General features: G+C 45.9%; 1 protein-coding gene across 3 annotated transcripts in view; it reads left to right on the plus strand.

Moving 5' to 3' along the window:
* Window positions 1-18,221, plus strand: part of RAB31 (RAB31, member RAS oncogene family) — a 110,698-nt gene extending 92,477 nt beyond the window's left edge. Inside the window, exons 6-8 of one of the 3 annotated variants that reach the window (XR_014326707.1) lie at window positions 1,279-1,388; window positions 14,886-15,094; window positions 15,361-18,221. Coding sequence is in view for 1 of the 3 variants with exons in the window: in XM_082853450.1 (XP_082709576.1) it covers window positions 1,279-1,388; window positions 14,886-14,980 (205 nt within the window). In the remaining 2 variants the exon portion in view is untranslated. Of the gene's footprint in view, window positions 1-1,278; window positions 1,389-14,885 lie in introns of all 3 variants that reach the window. The other 2 variants (XR_014326708.1, XM_082853450.1) reach the window with 2 other exon arrangements.
* Window positions 18,222-19,723: the final 1,502 nt, after the last annotated feature.

Here is a 19,723-nt window from a genome sequence, read left to right on the forward strand (position 1 = left end):
AAGAACTGCCCTCCCAGTTTTGATTTTCCCTGCCCTCTGCCCTTTCCCTGTAGCATCCCCCTAGCCCCGCCCTGCATTCTGTTGCCTGCAGCACTGGAGGAGCTGGCGAACTCTCCCCTGCCTCCCCGTCTAGTCCCTTTCGTGCCCCTGTTTCCCTAGGATGTGGAGCTGATCCTGTCGCTGGCCCTCCGTGACCACTAGGTGCCCACCTGCCCGTCCACGATCCCTGCTGGACCCTCTCAGCCCCATCACTGACTTTCTCTGCCCTCAGACCCCACGTCCTTCATTGTCAACCCTCCATTGTACCCAAGGCAGTGCTGGCTGGGTGCAGAGTTGACTTTCCATGGCACCGGGGATTGGGGAATGAGGGTGCTCCCCACCTGGGGGGCCTTTGTCAGGCTGCTGTATCACAGGCCCTGGTCCATGTTCTCACTGCCGCTCGTGGCCACACTTCAGTGACCTCCTCCAAGGCACCTGCCTGGCTTCCGTTGATCAAATGCATGGCTCTCCACCCCGCTACTCCTGAGCACTTTGCTGTCCACACAGATATGACAATGTTGTTCCTTCGCGTGTCCGTGGGTGTGTGTGTCTTCGCTCTCAAGTGTAGATTCCAAAAGGCAGGGACTAGGGTTTTCTCTACACCTGAAAGAAAGGCTGGCATACAACAGCACTCACTAAATATTGGTTGAATACATCAGTAAACTTCTGGAGAACAGGCACTGTGTCTTTTTAAATGTTTGGATCCACCGCAGTATGTTCACATGAAAAGTACATCAATAAATGTCTTTTTAGATTATTCATCTAAATGTGCCATTGGAGTTGTGAACATGCTCACTGCCAAACTTCCAGATCATGTCACATATTTTCTCTGATTTATAAAAGGCAATATATGGAAATCCTTAGAAAAGCATGTATGCATGCATGCGCACATACACAAATTTTTAAAAATATTGAGTCATTATTATGGGAAAAAATTTTGGAATCAATCCTAACTCCGAAAGCTGGCCTTACTCCTAAAGCCTTTTCCTACTGTTCTGGAGTTCTTTCCTTCGGCGGGACCAGGGACGGTAGTTTATCTCCATGGATGCCAGAGAGCAGGTTTTAAACTTGAAAAAGCCTCACCCATCTTAGGTTTCCAATACTTGCTGAGCAACCGAGTTATTATTCTGCAGGACCACAAGGGAGCTGTTTGCACGTGAGCTTTTTCTTTGCTCTGTCGGGTTATTTATCCTGTACAAACGAGCATTCATCTCTGTCTGGGTTTGCCCTCTTTTCCAGGGAGGTGCCCTTGAAGGATGCTAAGGAGTATGCAGAGTCCATTGGTGCTGTTGTGGTTGAGACCAGTGCAAAGAACGCAATTAATATAGAAGAGCTCTTTCAAGGAATCAGTAAGTACCTGATTTGTGTTTTCCGCATGGCTTGCATTTTTATGCTCTGGGAGTCAGAGGATAAAAACCAGGGAGCGCCAGAGGAGAGCACTTCCTCTGTGTGAATTTGTTCGATGCCACAGATACTAAACCCTGCAGTTCTGCCCTGGTTACTGCAGACCCACACAGTGCATCCTCATTCTCCATCTCTACGAGTCTGTGGTTTCACCTGCCGAGTCTGGGTTTCGTGAATCAAAGTGAAGTAATCCTGTTGAAAAATAAAATGTATTTTAATCAAAGAATTATATATTTTATAGCATTTTATGTTAGTATGTCCAGGGGAGGAGAAAGAAAATAGAGAGTGATAAAGGTATAGAAAACCAAAATCACCCATGAAACTGAGTGACTCTGGGCAAACGAAACAAGAGAAGCTTTTAGTCATTTCTTTTGCCTGGTGATTGTCGGCAAGAAGTGGTGTCTTCATCCCATGTGACCTGAAGTTGGGAAGTGGGTGGAGAGTTGGTGTGGAAAACTTTTCCTCATTTCTGATGAGTTTTTTTTTTTAATTGAAGTATAGTTGATTTACAATGTCGTGTTAGTTTCAGGTGTACAGCAAAGTCATTCAGTTATACGTGTGTGTGTATATATATACTTTTTTTCAGATTCTTTTCTCTTACAGGTTATTACAAGATATTAAGCACAGTCCCCTGTGCTGTACAGTAGGTCCTTATTGGTTATCTATTTTATAGATAGTAGTGTGTATACGTCAATCCCAAACTCCTAGTTTATCCCTCCCCTTTCCGCTTTGGTGACCGTAAGTTTGTTTTCTATGTCTGTGAGCTGTTTCTGTTTTGTAAATAAATTCATTTGCATTTTTTTTTTTTACACTCCACATGTAAGAAGCGATATCATATGATATTTGTCGTTCTCTGCCTGGCTTACTTCACTCAGCATGATCATTTCTGGGTCCATCTGATCAGTTACTGATGGAAGCTGATGGCTCTTGTCTTTGTCCCCAGTCCTGGGTCGTGTTTGCTTCCCTATCTTTATGTTGGTCTCACGAATAACCTTTATCTGCGGCTGTTCCCCAGCCGACGGCCAGCTTGAACCTTCACAGCTTCCTTGGTAACAGCTTTTCCATCCTGGATCCCCCCAGAGAGCGACCTGCCGGTGGCTGTCTCGAGAAACTGTGTCCTGAGATGCCCTCGGAGCGTGTGCCTAGCCAGGTGCAGGGAGCCAAAGTCCTGGGGTGCCCGTCTCAGGAAAGCCGAACCCCAGAACAGTTGGCTGGGCTGCAGGCAATTCCAGAAGGGAATTCCAGAAGGGAAACTGATGTTTTGGTCTCCGTGTGGCCTGCAGTCCCTGTTGGCGAACCTCTCAGAGGCAGAGGGGCCGTGCTTCCCAGGACAGATTTGATTTCCTTTCCGCTGGTTTTGGTTTGTTACTTCAGACTCTGAGAACCCACAGCAGGGAATATTTTGCTTGTTTCTCTTGGCTTGAAGGAGACTTCACCGCACATGAGGAGCTCTGACCTGGGTTACTTACAGGGCCCAGGAACACGCGAAAGAAGCAGTGGAGCTCTCTGCAGCCCTGGTCCCACTTGTTCGCCGGGGTCCACATCCACTTCCCTTCCTTCCTCCTTCAGAAGGATTTGTATTCCTGCTGTGGTTTCACCCTCAAAACAATACTATTCTCTGAGCTCTCGGGTCTCGGAGGTCAGACTCTCGCGCGCCAGGGCTGTAGTTTTACGTTGGAAACCCCACATCCTCAGACTCCTGGTCCTGCCAGAAATTGGGCCGTGGGTGCAGGGCTGCGCCGTGTGGGTCTGGGTGGCGTCTAAGAGGGTTTGGATTGAACTCATTCCGCTAACCTCGTATTTCTTCAAACTCTGTCTTTTCTGGGGACGTTCAGCTTTTCTGGTATGTCAGACTAGTTGTACAGCTGGTAAACATTTTGTTTTTATGAATATGTATTAGTGGTTTTAATTAATGCAGCAGGAGAGCTGCTGACAACTGTGACATTCACAGCCGTCCCTGTGCAGCTCCTGGTATTTTCCAGAGCCCTCTCCCCCGCATCCACGCAGCTCTGTGTACCTGAAATTCACCTTGGGATCTCTGCATGAGCTAGGGGACCTTCCGAGGTTTCTGCAAAGTCATGCTTTCGATATAAAATGACATAAGGACTTCAAGGAAGAAAACAAGCCTGAGCCCAAGCATTAGTCTCTCAACTCAAAAGCTAATTCCTTTGCTCTGTTCGGCCAGTATAAATCCCTTCATGCATATGAGGTCTTTGTGGATCAAAGTGATGGAGACTTTGCATAAGGAATTCCCGAGAGCCTGGTGGGCTGCTTCATTTAATAAAAAAAAAAAAAAAACGTTTTGCTTGTAGCACTGGGTAATCGTGGCTTCAAATCATTAATTCGTAGAGAAGCCATTGAATTCTTGTATCTCCTCATCTTCCACATCAAATAGACAGTGGTTTGTTTCTGTTTCATTAGACTTTGGTCAGAGTTACCTTAGCAAAGAAGCCTGTGGATACCCAGACAGTGGCGAGATGTCCGTCCATATTTATAATGTGGACCCTGGTGCCTCCCTGGCCTCTATTCCTTCAGGTGCATGTCTCCAGAGTGGGATGTTGTCACCCACTTACAGGTTAACTTAAAACACAGTACTGAGCGCACCTAGATACTGTTTTCAGACTGAAGCTGCCCTGTGAAGTGTTCGTGCTGCCCTTTGGGGTGGTCTGTGCACACTCCGTTCTCTGGTTGGCATCCTCCTGGTGCCCTTTTCCACCGCTCACTTTTGACCCGCTTTACCCAACAGCGTGTGGCTAATGTTCTTCGTGTCTCTCCATTCAGAGTTGTTCTTTTTTTTCAGCCGCACCACGTGGCGTGTGGGATCTTAGTTCCCCAACCAGGGATCAGGCCCACACCCCCTGCACTGGAAATGCAGTCTTAACCACTGGACTGCCAGGGAAGTCCCATGGGGTTGTTCTTTTTTTTTTTCCTGGGTTTTCAGACCTTTAGTTTGAACACTAACGTTTTCCTCTTTGAGTTAAAACATAGGAAGGATTCTTAGCCAAGAAAATTATTGTCCACTGAGTTTTTAAATTGGTGTGTGGAAACACAGCGAATACTCGATTGTTGTCCCAAACCTGTATGGTCTTCCCTATGAAACTACTCTGCCCGTCTCAGTCACCTTGAGAGGCAGGTGAGGAGCCCTGACAGCAGTAAAGGCTTCATCTTTGCTCCCTCCTTCGTACATTCGCTCCTCCCGCCCCACCCTGCATGAGATGCCCCTCCCTTCCTCCCCACAGATGTTAATTCCCTGGAATCTCCTTCCTTCGTGAAGTCTCATGCATGGCTCTCCCCTTTGACTTGAGGTTACTATGGTCTCTGCTCCATCACTCTGACACTTGGACATACGCTTTCTCTGAGTGATTCTCCAAGGGTTCCAGGTATGCACCTCTTCTTCTGGTGAGCTGTAAGTCCTCTGGGAGGTGATCTCATTCTGGCACATTCCCCATAAAGATGAGGCTAGGAAATAAGAGTGTGCCCAATTGAGGTTTTTGAATCTGGACCTTCCAGCTCATCTCATGCTGTTCCAGGAGATAATATTTCAGTGGATTCACTAGATCAAGTGAAATGTGTCACTTTTCTATGGGTACTTAAGTTGGCTAGCACCAGGCCATGCTGGACACCAGGGACAGCCTGGGGAACAAAACAGACTGACGGTCGAGTGGGGAGACAGGCTGTGGGTACAGTCAAGTGGGTGTGTAATTACACATCGTAGTCAAGGCTGAGAAGCAAAAGTACAAGGACCGTGGGGACAGTTACAGGTGGGGACTTTAGATTAGCTGGGGAAGGTCTCCCCAGGGAGATGGTTTTAGGCTAGACCCGAAAAATGAGAAGAGGGCAGAGAGCTCACGAAGAGCAGTCAGGCCAAGTGGACACAGTGTGTGAGTTCCTGAGGCAGGAAGTGGTGGAGCCTTTAAGGAAGAGAAAGGAGGTGGGTGGGCTGCAGGGTGGGAGCTCAGGAACCACATGGGGGGGGTGGGAGGGGAAGGGGGTGTTAGAGACTGAGCCAGATGCTTGCAGGCCTTGTAGTGGGGAGATCCACCTGGAGAATGTGTCTGGAGGAGGAGGATGCTGTTGTGGTCCTCTAGGAGAGAGGCCTGGATGAGGAGGAAAAACGTGGATGTGAATTTCAGAAGTCTTTTGGGAGTAGAACCAGGAACACTGGGTAGTGGTCCGAATGGGGAACAAGGAACAGCATGGTCCTGAGATGCACCCCAGGCTCCCTTCCCTGGAAGGAGGAAAGTGAGCACAGGAGCAAGTCCTCTGAGGCTGGATTTGCTAAGAGCCTGGCAGACTGGATTCTGGAGCATGGGGAACACAAGGTTTGCTTTGTGGATTTCAACTCAAATCCCCTACCCTTTAAAAAGAATCTCTCCCTGAGGGCAAAAAGACTTGGGGCTGCAGGCTCAACAGAAACATGTCTGGATTGGGGCAGGACCTAGGCTGGACAGCTGTGCTTCTGCTCAGCTAACTTGAATACTGACTAGAGAACACAGGGTTTGTCCTGAACATCACATCTGGAGATGAAACTAGGCTTTTGTTTGTTGTTAGTTTGAGAACAAGGTGAGAAATATTTGTTTTTTTTTTAAAGTGAATGTAATTAGAGGTACAAGCGTATGAGTTTGGAAAAATTAGAATAGGGTGTTAACATGAAAGACAGGAAGTTAAGGCTTATGGGCAGTAATCGTGTCTTGTCTGCAATCATTTGTTGCACAGAGTGTTAGCTATTTTAAGTCCACTGGATTTTGAAATTCTCTAGGTGGACACTTTTGGTTTGGAGCAGGTTAAAGAAAGTTTAAAACAAAACAAAACATATGCACATTTTATAATAGTACAGCAAACTGTCAAATGAAGGTAAGTTTAGCCTTTGTGGGACAAGGAAAGGACAAAGACAAAGCCTGTCCACTTTCTTAACCCCTCAAAAGTTAATTTACCAAATGCAATGATAGGAGACCTCTGCAAAAGAATGTAGTTTCAGAATGTGGGTAAGTTGGGTCTCAAAAGCCCGAAACATGCATATCTTTTATCCCAGTGATTCTAAAGAAGAAATTGGCCAGGCGTGCAAAATGTAGTAATGATGTTTCACATAGAGCAAATTGTCATTCTGCGCCATTGTTGCAATTGCTTACATATATATTAGCTCATTAATGCACCGTTTGTCTTGTGAAATAGGCACTGTTATCATCCCTATTTTACATCTGAGGAAGCTGAGGTGTGGAGAGGTTTGTGATCTGCTCCAGGTCACAGAGGGTCAGGATTAGAAGCCAGGCAGCAGGGCTCCAGAACCCAGGCTCTCAACCGCGAGTCTGTATCACTTCTCATTGCAGATGGCAGCTTATGGTAACAGTATTCATGATGGTGAAAAACAGGAAATGACTTAACTGTCCAACACTTGGGAAATAATTTTTTAAAAATCATGGGACACCAGTATAAACTAGTGGTTAAAAATGAGTTTGCAAATCTGTCTTTAGTGACATAAAAAGAGAAATTGTTGAGCGTGAAACCAAAGTTATAGAGCAGTTTGTATAATATCCTGATTTTATAAAATATGAACCATATAATATATAATAGTAAATATATTCTTCTGGGCAAATATTGGGAAGATACACACACATTAAAACGTCAACAGTGGTTGCTTCATGGCGGTGAGATTGCAGGGAACTTAACAAAAGACTTTATTACAGGAAAATTTAAACATATACACCAGTAAACTGAATAACATAATGAACCGTCACGTACGGTCGTCACCTGGTGTCCTTGGAGGATTGCTTAGGACCCCAGCGAGGATCCTCAAGTCCCTTATATAAAAGGGTGTAGTATTTGTATATAGCCAAGCACATCCTGCCGTATACTTTCAATAATCGCTAGGTTACAAATAATACCTAAGACAATGTCAGTGCTATGCAAATAGTTGTAAATACAATGTAAATGCTATTCAAATAGTTGCCAATGTGGCAAATTCAACTTTTACTTTTTGGAACTTTCTGGAGTTTTTTTTTTTTCTCGAATATTTTCAGTCTGCGGTGAGTTGAATCTGCGGGTACAGAACCTGCAGACATAGAGGGCAGACTGTACTCATAACCAAGCTGGTTTCATCCCTACCCCCCACTCCCCCCGACCCCCCGCCTGTATTATTTTGAAGGGAATTCCAGACATCGTTTCATCTGTAAATATTCTCAGCATGTAACTTTTTTTTACATAAAACAATGACATGCTCACGTTAATACTCATAATGCTATAATCATATTCATATCATCAAACATCCAGTGTTCAGATTTTCAGTGGTTCATAATGATCATAACTGGTTTCTTTGTTTGCATTTTATAGTTTGTTTGGATCAGGAGGCAAATAAGCTCCACACACAGTGGATAAAATTGATAAAATTAGCTGGTGTGTCTTTTAAGCCCCTCCTTAGCAGTAGGTTCCCTCCTTGCAATTTCTTTATGCGAGCAGTTAGGTCAGTTGTCCTGATCTGAGTTGAACACACAATGGATTTTGCTGAGTTCCATTTTAGTACCGAGTGGTATTCCGTAACGTGAGTAAAAATTTGTTAGTCCATTCACCTAAACATTTGGGCTGTTTTCAGGTTTTGGCAATTAATTACAGGCAAGGCTGCGATGAGCTTTCGTGTACAAGTCTGTGTGGGGAAATACCTAGAAGTGGCGCAACTGGCTTATCTCACAGCTAATGGTTCACACTCTAAGGGTCCCCCAGACTGTGTTCCAAAGCAGTTTTAACATTTTACATTCCCACCACCAATCCAGGAGAGCTCCAGTAGCTCCGGCTCCTTGCCAGCACGTGGAATGATCAGTTGATAAAATTTCAGTCATTCGAATGGGAATATAGTGGTCTCTCCTTGTGGTTTTGACGTCCATCTTCCTAACGACAGATTATGTTGAGTGCCTTTTCGTGTGCTTATTCGCAATCCTTGTGTCTTCTTTGGGGAAGTGTCTGTTCAACTTTTGCCCGTTTTGTATTGAGTTGTTTTCTTATTTTTGGGTTCTAAAGATTATTTATATAGTTTGGATACATGCTCTTTATCAGATAATTGTCTTTCAAATATTTTCTCCCAGGCTGTGGCTTGCGTTTTCACTTTCTTGACGTCTTTGGAAGAGCAGAAGTTTTTCATTTTGATGAAGTCTAGTTTATTAGATTTGTTCTTTGTGGCTTGTGTTTGTTTGTTTTTTTTTTTTTTTGCGTCTTATAATTTTTAAATGTTAAACTAAAAAATTAAAAGGGATATATCCACACAATGGAATATTTTCCAGCGATAAGAGGAAATGAGCTATCAGGCCATGAAAAGACACGGGAGAATGTTAAATGCATATTTACTAAGTGAAAGAAGCCAGTCTGAAAAGGCTACATACTATATGATTCCAGCTATATGACACTCTGGAAAAGGCACAACTATGGGGAGAGTAAAACGATCCGTGGTTGCCAGGGGCTGGCAGTGAAACTATTCTGCGTGATACTGTGATGGCGGCTACATGTCATTATACATTTCTCAAAACCCATAGAATGTACAGCGCTAAGAGTGAGCCCTCGTGGAAACCATGGACTTCACTTAATGATCAGTAATGGCTCGTCCGTTGTAATAAATGTTCCACACTCCTGCAAGACGTTAAAACAGAGGAAATCGGGAGTTAGGAGGAGGAGTGTATGGGAACTCTCTGAACTTTATGCTCAACTTCTTCTGTAAACCTAAAGCTACCTCCCTTCCCCAAAATATAGTCTATTAATTAAAAAAATAAATAGAAGGAAACGATGCCTTTGAAAGGTAAGGAAGCCTAATGATCTTAGAGTAACTTAAGCCCCTCCGTGCTGAAGACGTTTGGCATTTTGGACTAACGGCCAGTGGTGATCTGCCCCCTCCCTTCCTCCTCTGCTGGGGCGTCACCATTCCCGAGGCTCCTAGACTTGAACTTCAGTTTTCCTCCCCCGTCTCTTCACCCTCCCACATCCAATCGTCACGTCTGCCAGGTGTCTTCCTACGGTTCTCCTTCCAGCCCTGTTTTCTACTTCTCTCCACTGCACCCAAATTAAGGCTGTCATTATCCCTGACCTGGATTTTCTGCCAGCCTCCGGCTGAATCCACTTCCTGAATCCTAAGCCATGCTGGTCCTGCACAGAATGTTAGCACCTTCCGAGGTCTAGACTCTAATGTTCCAGGTCATCTCATAATCCCAATATTGTCTTCTTTCCACAGCAAAAGGACGGTTCAGAGGATGACCTCGAGTGTCATGCATGTGTCGCCTGCCCCCCTCTGTATTTCTAGGGCAGGGTCCCGTGAGTGTGAGCACCGCAGTGGGCCATAGAGACCCCCCTCTAAATGGAGAGGCGTGGAGGTCACGATCAAGGGCAAAGACTGCCGAGTCCTAGTAAACTTGGTCTCTGGGTGATTCAGAAAATCAGGATCAAGAAATGGAAGTGACAGGGCAAGTACCAGCACCTCTAACACTGACCAAACAAAGCTGAGCCTCAGAAATCCTGGGACTGGGATAAGAGAGAAGAATGCAAACAGCGACTTGTCAGGGAGGACTCCAGGCCTGTGCAGAAAGCGGCCGGTCGCCACACAGGGCGAGAAGATAGCTGCAGCTGAGCCTGCTGTGTGTGAAAGCGTTACAGCCCCAGTCCAGAGCCGTGATACAGCTGATAGGCTTGGAGTTTGTTTCCTCACATACTGAATTCTTGAGGAATCATTTAGTAAAGCCTGCTTTTTCTCTGGGCTATCAACTTTCAGGAAAACGGAACTCCAAAAAAAAAAAAAGTCTTTTAACTTTTCCCAAGCAGAATCTTACACAATCCAAACCTTATTAAAATAAACGCCCTGCCATAGGATTTATACTCCAGAACGAGCTGTTCGGAGGTTGTGTACTCAGAGGACATTTTATAAGAGCAGAAACATGCAGTCATGTTTCTTTCAGACGTTTGCGTGTATATTTTTGTCCAATTCTGTGCCCATGTAATTGATACTGATTCAACAGTGTTCCAAGGTGATCACCTTGGTACCAAACGCTATGGCATTTTCCGGAACTATGCTTTGTGTAAGTGCATTTAAGCTTTGAGTAAGTTCCAAATAGCTCCGACCACAAGATCCGAGCTCTTGGTGTGTTTTCACAGCGCCGGTGGCTTCCTGCACGTTTTAAGGTGCTTGCGTCGTCGTTAGGGCCCGGCTTTCCTTTCTCTGCCTGAAAATGGAAGCACTTCCTTTCTTCTTACTGTTTGAAGCTGGCACGTGCGGGCCCCTGCCCGGCTGAGTGTTTAGGAGAAGAGCAGGATGGGCCCCATCCTGGTAACTGAACCCTAAGCATCCACTGCGCGGAGGGGGAGGCCGGGGTTGATACGTAGCTGCATCCAGAGCCTGGGGTGCTGGGGGCCCGCCCATCGTCCTGGGTTCCTGGCACACTAGCCACAGCGTCTGTGATGCGTGGTGGTTGTCAGGCTACTTCCCGTGTTCTTTTTGTAGGTGAGGAAAGGCCGTCTTGGAGAGAGCAGATAGCATGTCTGAATTCACTCACCCGGAACAGTCTCACTCAGATCTCAAAACTCTTTCCACCAGATGAGAAACACAAAGTCTAAGGAAACTGCAGTGATGCTTTTTGTTTTAAGGAGTTACTGATGCTTTTTGTTTTAAGGAGTTACTGATGCTTTTTGTTTTAAGGAGTTACTGAAGAAACTTTATTCACAGAACAAGTGTGAAAATATCTTTTTATTGGTATTAAAAGGGAATTTTAAGGCTGTAATACCAGCTCTTTATTCCTTAAAGGGAAGCAGTTACTATAATGATGTACTTGGAGCCACACGGCTAGTTAGCACCTTCCCTCTTCATTGGGGAACCGTGAAATCTATTATGTTCCCCCAGGAGGGCAGTTTTCAATGAGAAATTGCTACATTTGTAAAGAACATTTTCCAATTGACCATGATGAAAAGATTTTATCCATATCTACATGATGATGACAAAATTGGACATGACTAAAAGGTTTGGGCAGCCCAATTCTCAGGAACAAAACCTAGAAACAAATGTCATGATACCCATAAAAATGCCTTGATGTGCTACAGGACACCAATCTAAGCCTTTAATTCACATTCCAGTGCAGATGGCCTCAAAGGTGTTTTGTTTTTGTTTTGTTTTGGTTTTTTTGCGGTACGCGGGCCTCTCACTGTTGTGGCCTCTCCCGTTGCGGAGCACAGGCTCTGGACGTGCAGGCTCAGCGGCCATGACTCACGGGCCCAGCCGCTCTGCGGCATGTGGGATCTTCCCGGACCGGGGCACGAACCCGTGTCCCCTGCATCGGCAGGCGGACTCTCAACCACTGCGCCACCAGGGAAGCCCTCAAAGGTGTTTTGGATCAACGTGGTTTTTTTTTTTTTTATTTTTTTACATCTTTATTGGAGTATAATTGCTTTACAATGGTGTGTTAGTTTCTGCTTCATAACAAAGTGAATCAGTTATACATATACATATGTTCCCATATCTCCTCCCTCTTGCGTCTCCCTCCCTCCCACCCTCCCTATCCCACCCCTCCGGGCGGTCACAAAGCACCGAGCTGTGGATCAGCGGTTTTTAATTTTTTTTTTTTTTTTTTTTTTTAGCAGAACAGCCCTTTTCTCAAAATTTTACATGGAACCCAAATATGTAAGCAAACTGCAGTCATCCTGTCTCGCAGAAATATTTTGTTCTATTCCGTGAGACTTGGGATATTCTGCAGATAAACAGAACCCGGCTCCTCTCAGAAGCCGGGTTCGACACTGATTCAGAAACGTTGCTCACAGTTTAAAACAAATTAGAGGGGCGTCTCCTTGGGGGGCTGCCTCGAGTGTTACCTAATCTTGCTCCCAGACCTTGTCCCCCTGACCGTCTGCCGAGGAGAGAAGTGAGGGCCAGGGAAGAGGAGGAGGAAAGGGGACAAAGGAGGTGCTGATGGGATGGGATGGGCCGCTCCGGCATTGCCCTTTCTAGCTCTTCACTCCACTTTTGTGACTTCAATCTTCTGGATGAGCTTTTTCTATATTTGAGGTACTTTTCCTAGGAAAAAACTTAGGAAATTTTATGACACTTGGTGTGTAGAATCGGTCACATAGAGGAGAGCATACCGCTTAATGCTATTTTGCTAACTTTAGAGTTAACAACTTAAGAATACCATGAGGTTGATGGGAGTGTAGGATACTGATCTTGATGTAGTCAAAACTAATCGGTAAACAGTACTTGACTAGTTAACTAGGGCAGCGGCCTGCACCGGTCAGAGTTATAATTTTGTCCCAAAATATTGCAGGTGCAAAAGCCCCTATTACAGCTGCTAACACTCACAGGAGGCACCCGAAATGTTAATTTAAACAACTTAAGTAATTGTATGTGGAATCTAAAATATGACACAAATGAACTTATCTACGAAACAGACTCACAGATGGAGAGAACAGACTTGTGGTTGCCAAGGGGTTGGGGGGAGGGAGGGGGAAGGACTGGGAGTTTGGGATGAGCAGAGGCAAACTATTATATATAGGGTGGATAAACAACAAGGTCCTACTGTACAGCACAGGGACCTATATTCAATATCCAGCGATAAACCATAATGGGAAAGAATATGAAAAAGAATGTATATATATGTATGTATGACTGCATCACTTTGCTGTACAGCAGAAGTTAACACAAGATTGTAAATCAACTATCTTCAAACAAAGAAATAAATAACACCAGTAATGCTATAACTTGACACTACCATCCCTCCACAACACATCACTTTCTCTGGAGGGGTATGGAACACTTGAGCGGGAAGATCTGACCTAAATATATCAGAGTACTGGTAGTCACTGGGAACTTTCCCCTCTATTTATCACTTAAGATTGACAAAGTAGGAGAGGCATTTTGTTTCCTTCCCTTTTCTTATGACTAATAAAACAGACACAGCGTGTCCAGGACAGGGAAGTACATACTTGCTTCTGGATTAGGACAGAACTGTTCGGAGAATGGCCTGCGGAAGCTTTGTACAGCTTTGTGGAGGACACAAATTGGCAGAAGCAGTAGCTGCAGAAATCCCTCCAGCCTTCATGTCTGCCCCGTAAGCGGATAAGAGCTCTCCCACGAATTCTGAATTTTGGGTAATTGCCAATGGCCTTAATCTTTATGCTTGAGCTTCGATGAGTGGCCATACCACCCAATCTACACAACGCATTAGTACCTGTGAAATTGACGATTTCCACCCTTGTGAAAATGCACCTCTTCCAGGGCGTTTTGACTCTCTTTATGGTCCTTAGGGCATCCACTTGCATGGAAGGGCTTTGTCTTGGAACTAATTTCCCTTCCATCTCTAATTACTGGTTACCTAGTAACTGATGCCCTAATTAGCTGATTTTTTTAAATCCCTGTTTTAGAGCTCGTGTTTCATGCCTTTTCCATGGGGGTTAGAAAAGTAGCATCAAGAGCTATCGTGGTAGAGTGGGAGGGACACAGGCTTTGGGATCCGTCAGAAAGTCAAGATGTAGGTTATAATCAGAGCCACCTGTGCCCCTTCGTATTGACCTTCAGGTGTAGCCTGAGTTCTCCAGGTAATAGGAAAATGGTGATCATAACAGTCATTTCACAGCTTCACAGGACCCGGTGAAGATGTGCCTGTGAAAATCTTTTAACTGTGAGGTTCTACACAAATGTTTGTTATTTCCATATTCCATCCCCTTTTTAGAAGACAGCTTTATTGAGACAAAACTCACATACTATACATTTCACCAAAATGTACAATTCAGTGTTTTTTATGTGCACCCCTCAGCACAGCTTTAGGATTTCTTTATCATCTCCAAAAAAAAAAAAAAAACCCCACAAAAAACAAAACACATACTCTTTAACTACGACACCCTATCCCCTTCCACTACCTGTTTAATTTTTACTTTGGATTTGTTAGCAGAGACTCTCAGCTAATTCTCTAAATTAAAACAAGATTACTTGTGAATGACACTTAAGATACTGTTTCCTGTGAAGAATGTCTCCAAAGGCTTTCCAGTTAATGCTCCAAGTGCGTTGGCAGGATGAGGGACGGGAGCTCAGTGTTAATACGTGATGTTACTGGGACCGTCACAATTCCCAAGCCAGGTCTGTTTTTAGAAGCACAAAGATGAGGCCTCACTAGGAGCTGAGAAGGGGCTCATTCCAATGGTGGATGCGGGGGGGAAGGCTGGGAGGAACCAGTGGCCGCTGTTTGTGCAGAGAAGAGGGATGCCGGCTCTGGAGCAGGGCTTCCACCTCCGGGGAAATACTTATTATCAGAAAGCTGCTTTTCCTTCTCCTTAACTTTCCATGCTTGAGCTTGACTTCATACAGCTGAGGGAGAGGGGGAACGAGCTAGTACCACAGCCCCTCTTTCTCGTGTGCGACCCGCACATGACTGGAGAAGTGGAAGCGGGGTGGGGTTGGCTGGGAACAGGAATTCAACCTTGGCCTCCATTCCTTCCAGGTCGCCAGATCCCACCGTTGGACCCCCATGAAAACGGAAACAACGGAACAATCAAACTGAAGCCAACTTCGCAGGCCGGCCGGCGGTGCTGCTGACCTGGGGCTGGGGTCGCCTGTGCTTGAAGAGGCCGGAGCTCCCCTCCCCGTGCGCTGCTGCGCTGCTGCGGGGGCCTCCCACCCTCGGTGGCCTGGCCCCTGGCTCAGAGGGAGGTGAGACCCGCAGGGAACGGGGCAGGGAACATCCCTGGAAAAGGATTCTACAAACCTCTGGGGAAAACCACCACACTGCCAGGAAAGGGCCTTTGGCGCGTGGAATTCGCGCGGAGGGAATGGATTTCGGTATTAATTATAGTTGAGTGTTTGGTTAAAAGCCTCAAAATATTCTTAAATTTGTACAAAAGTCTTACCAGCTTATGTGTGTGAGATTCTAAACTGGTGTTCCACTCTGATTTCCTATGTTTCTAACCGAATTTCAGGAACTTCTTCAGTGCCATTGCCTTAATCACTCAACCAACCTCCACTGAAAGGTTCGTGGAATTTCCCTTTCAGTGGAGCGTAATTGGACCATCTGCTATAGACTCGCGCTGTTATGAAAGTGGAGAAGGATGTATTAGGAAGTGTTATCTACATCTGTGACGTTTACTTGATGAACATTTCTCTAAGCTTTGGTCATATAAACCAACCAACCAAATCTGACTACAATATATCATGTCATTCTGGGATTTGGAGGCCTGGTTTGGAAGTCATTGGAGTCACTACTGTGTAAACTGTGACAAACGCAGGGTATAAATATTATTCCAGAGACCACCTGGTTTGCATCACCTCCACAGTAATAAATTCCCACTCTCTTAGGGACGTTTCACACAGAGTATTATTTTACTAAGAGAGTTTGTCATAGTGTCATATCCGGGGAACAAATTACCTGGAGGATGTTTGAATCTAAATTGTAGGGCAAACTTCGAATAATATCAATGAATAATAGGTTACAGGAAAGCCAGCCAGAGGAAGTACCAGCACATTAAGATTCTAGACACCCCAAAACTGCAAAATCAGAGAAAGTCTTTAAGAAGATGCCAAGCTTTGGGGGTGTGGGTATTAAGGCTAACCAGAGGGCCAACCCTGGAATGCCAGTTGGCTGAGACCAAACTTCAGTGAACCCTCCCTTTTCAGGTTTCCTGTCCGCTCAATTAATTAAAGATGTCTGAATCCAATGGCAGGAAAAGGGAAGAAGGCATGGAAAGGAGGAAAAGCCGTCCCCATTGAAAATTCAAATCCTGTTTCCATTCTAACTTTCATAGAAACCTGGGATCAAGAAGCAGTTGGTTTCCTCCGAGGGCTCATGTTGGGAGGTGATTCTGGGAGGATATTCAGATTGGTGCCCTTTTTGGGGGTGAGATGGGGTTGATCACGCAGTATGGCATCAGGGCCAGCTGGTACCTTCAAGGCTCAACAAACATTAATTGGAAACCTACAGTGTAAAAATCAGGGAAGAGATCATAAGCTGAGTAAAACCCTCGAACTTTCAGTAACCGTGCTTGAGTCCTGCCAGGCTCTGCCCCTGAGCCCTGGATGGGCGGGGACGCTGAGTCTGCCACCAAAAAAGCGAGAGTCCTTGAGAGGCCAGGGCCGAGTTCACACTTCTTCACGTGGACTGCAGTCAAGAAGGCAGGTCGAAATCTCAGATTTAGGGTTTTTAAACTCGAGAACGTGTTGTCAGTTTGATGTTCTTACCGCTTCATCCAGCTTGCAAGAGTAACTTGACAATCTTAGGACACGAACGCTGGAAACACTTACTTTTGGTTCAAGAGTGCCTCGTAGCTCTCTCAGACGGGTTCCTCAAATACTCTTAGCAGTTGGCACGTGGACGTCTTGGCAGGGCCTTTGCAGGGATTTTTAGGGTTTTCTTCACCTTGTCGCTATTATGGGCTACTGTGATTCTGCTTGCAGGCCAAGCGATTATCTTGCCTCTTAAAAAAAATGTGGGTTGCAAATTCAAATGACCTAATTCCAGGTGTAATGTAGGCTTATTTTGGAATCTTTCATCATCCAGCTGTCCCCGAGGACCTGGGCTTGTCTCTAGACAAGGTTGCCTAGCTAAGGAGGTACGCAGCCCAGCAAGTCTTCGGTGCTCGCATCTTGCATAAAACAGCCGGTCTTAACCAGCAGGCTACCCCCCCCCCCAGAGGTGGGTACCCACCCAGAAGCCCACGAGGGTGGGAACCACTCTTTTGCCTTCCTGTATGGCCTTAACTATTCACGCCATCAGGGGACAATGTGTCTATAGTCAGTCCTTGGAGCAATTGGTAGAAAGAATAGATGGCACTTGGGCACACACACGTTCACAGGAACACGGCGTCTTCCCTGAAGATAGGTGCTCGAGCCTTGTCCGCAAGGAGGCTTTCGGATCTTCCGCTATTTTGCCTTGAGAGTACTTTCTGGCTGTTCTAATCTTTGAACTATAACCACGCAATATCATGTAAAGGCCTGGAAATGACTGTTGCTCCAAAATGTCAAGCAGCATCAAAATGTCAAGCAGCAAATGTGCTCTTTTCCTCTGTTTTCCTTCCTCTCCTGTGCGGTACACGTGTGTATATGTGTAAATATGATTTCATATTTGTTACGCCGACATGTGATCCATTTCACTGGCTGAGTCTGGCTCGTGCCTCTGTGTCATGTAACGCAGGCACGGGCTCTCAGAGGGATTATTTCCCGGTGGGAATCTCTAAAATGGCAGTGGGGTCATGCAGACATTCTACCTACGCACATAATAGACCTGCCATTTTCATAGTGGAAAGTGGTACATCGGGGCGCTAAAGATGACTTCCCTTGCAAACCATAGACGGCTGAAGACCTAAAGCCAACATTTAGCCAAGCAAAGGGCTGGGACCCACCGAGGACCGAGGGAGACTCGGGTGACCAAAGTATGCCCCCTGAGATCAAGGAACGTGGCCTCTGATGGCTGAAACTGGCTCCCCTCAGGGGCCCTGCTTCTCCCTGCTCTGCCATGCTCATTGCAACTTGAAGAAAGAGTGGGCTCATAAGTAAAAGGACTCCAAGCCTCATTCAGACCTATTAGGTTCTGGTTTAACCGTGAAACCAGACCCAGTGATCCATTGTCACCGCTCAGTTGTGTAAACTGCTCCCTTTCTCGTGTTTTTGTAAAGGGCTTCTGTCTGGGCTGGACCCAGTTCTCATGTATAGAAGACGCTGCTGCAGACGTTAGGACCTTTCCACCTTATATTCTGTAGTAAAGCATTGCCCTCCACATCGTCCAATTGTATCTGTTATTTTTGGTTTAACACACACTGATTCATACTAATAAATATTTTAACTTTTACCAACTTTGTCTTTTTCTTACTATAATGTTCGGATGAATAATTGTTTTAAGTAACTTGCTGGCTGTGGGAGGGTTTGGAAGGTCAATCTCTCTAAGCTTCAGTTTCCTCACATATAAAATGCAGAAAATAATTCATATGCACCCATCCACAATTCTGGAATCCCAAAAGCTTTGGAAGGGACTTTTTCTTCAGTTTGATACGGACTCATTTGGCCGTAAAACCAGACCTGAACTGATGTGATGCTATTTATAGCTACTTATCCAACCAGGCGGGGGTGAGGGGGGAACGTCTGCATATTCGGTTGCAGAATTCCTGCTGTTTGCTTGTAGGATTCAATCCCTGACTCTGCTGCATGTTCTGTAATAGATGCACCGTATTACTGTTATAAATGCCAAACAAAATTCCGAATTCTGAAAACATCTGCCCCCAAGGTGTCGTACAAGGTATGATGGCCACCAAATAAAGCTGTAGCACCTACCCTGCAGGCGTGTGTCCTCAGGATTCAAGGAGAACATGCGTGTGAAGAGCGCTGCCCGTGGGGGCTCCGGGCAGCCGGGAGGGCCCTGTGAACACAGACCTCAACACCCTCAGTGCCTCCTGAGTGGGCTTTACGGGTTTCACTGGACAGAAGGTACCTCTTTTGGTCCCGGCACGGAGCAGGTGCTCGTAAACGAGAGCAAACACCAATTTAGCAACCTGCTTTGCTCTAGCTACTGTCCCAGGTGTTTTACATCATATGACCTCATTCTATTTTCACAACCCCCTTTATCAGGCAGATACTATTATCCTCTCCATTCTACAGATGAGGAAACCGAGGCCCAGGAGGTTAGTAAGTCGCCTACGACCATAGACTGGTAAGAGAGGAAGAAGTCAAATGCTAGCTTCTGTTATCTTCTCCTGTCTTTTTTAATTAAAAAATTTAACTTTTGGGGCTTCCCTGGTGGCACAGTGGTTGAGAGTCCGCCTGCCGATGCCGGGGACACGGGTTCGTGCCCCGGTCTGGGAGGATCCCACATGCCGCGGAGCGGCTGGGCCCGTGAGCCACGGCTGCTGAGCCTGCGCTTCTGGAGCCTGTGCTCCACAACGGGAGAAGCCACAGCAGTGAGAGGCCCGCGTACCACAGGGAAAGAAAAGAAAAAAAAATTAACTTTTTTTTGTTGATAAACTTTTTTTAATTTTTGGCTGTGTCGGGTCTTCATTGCTGCATGCGGGCTTTCTCTAGTTGCAGTGAGCGGGGGCTACTCTTCATTGAGGTGCGCGGGCTTCTTATTGTGGTGGCTTCTCTTGTTGCGGAGCATGGGCTCTAGGCGCACGGGCTTCAGTAGTTGTGGCACGCGGACTCACTAGTTGTGGCTCGCGGGCTCTAGAGCACAGGCTCAGTAGTTGTGGCGCGGGCTTAGTTGCTCCGCGGCATGTGGGATCTTTCCGGACCAGGGCTTGAACCTCTGTCCCCTGCACTGGCAGGCGGATTTTTAACCACTGTGCCACCAGGGAAGTCCCA

The sequence above is a fragment of the Leucopleurus acutus genome (assembly GCF_964270905.1).
Source record: "Leucopleurus acutus genome assembly, chromosome: 13".
Lineage (NCBI taxonomy): Eukaryota > Metazoa > Chordata > Mammalia > Artiodactyla > Delphinidae > Leucopleurus > Leucopleurus acutus.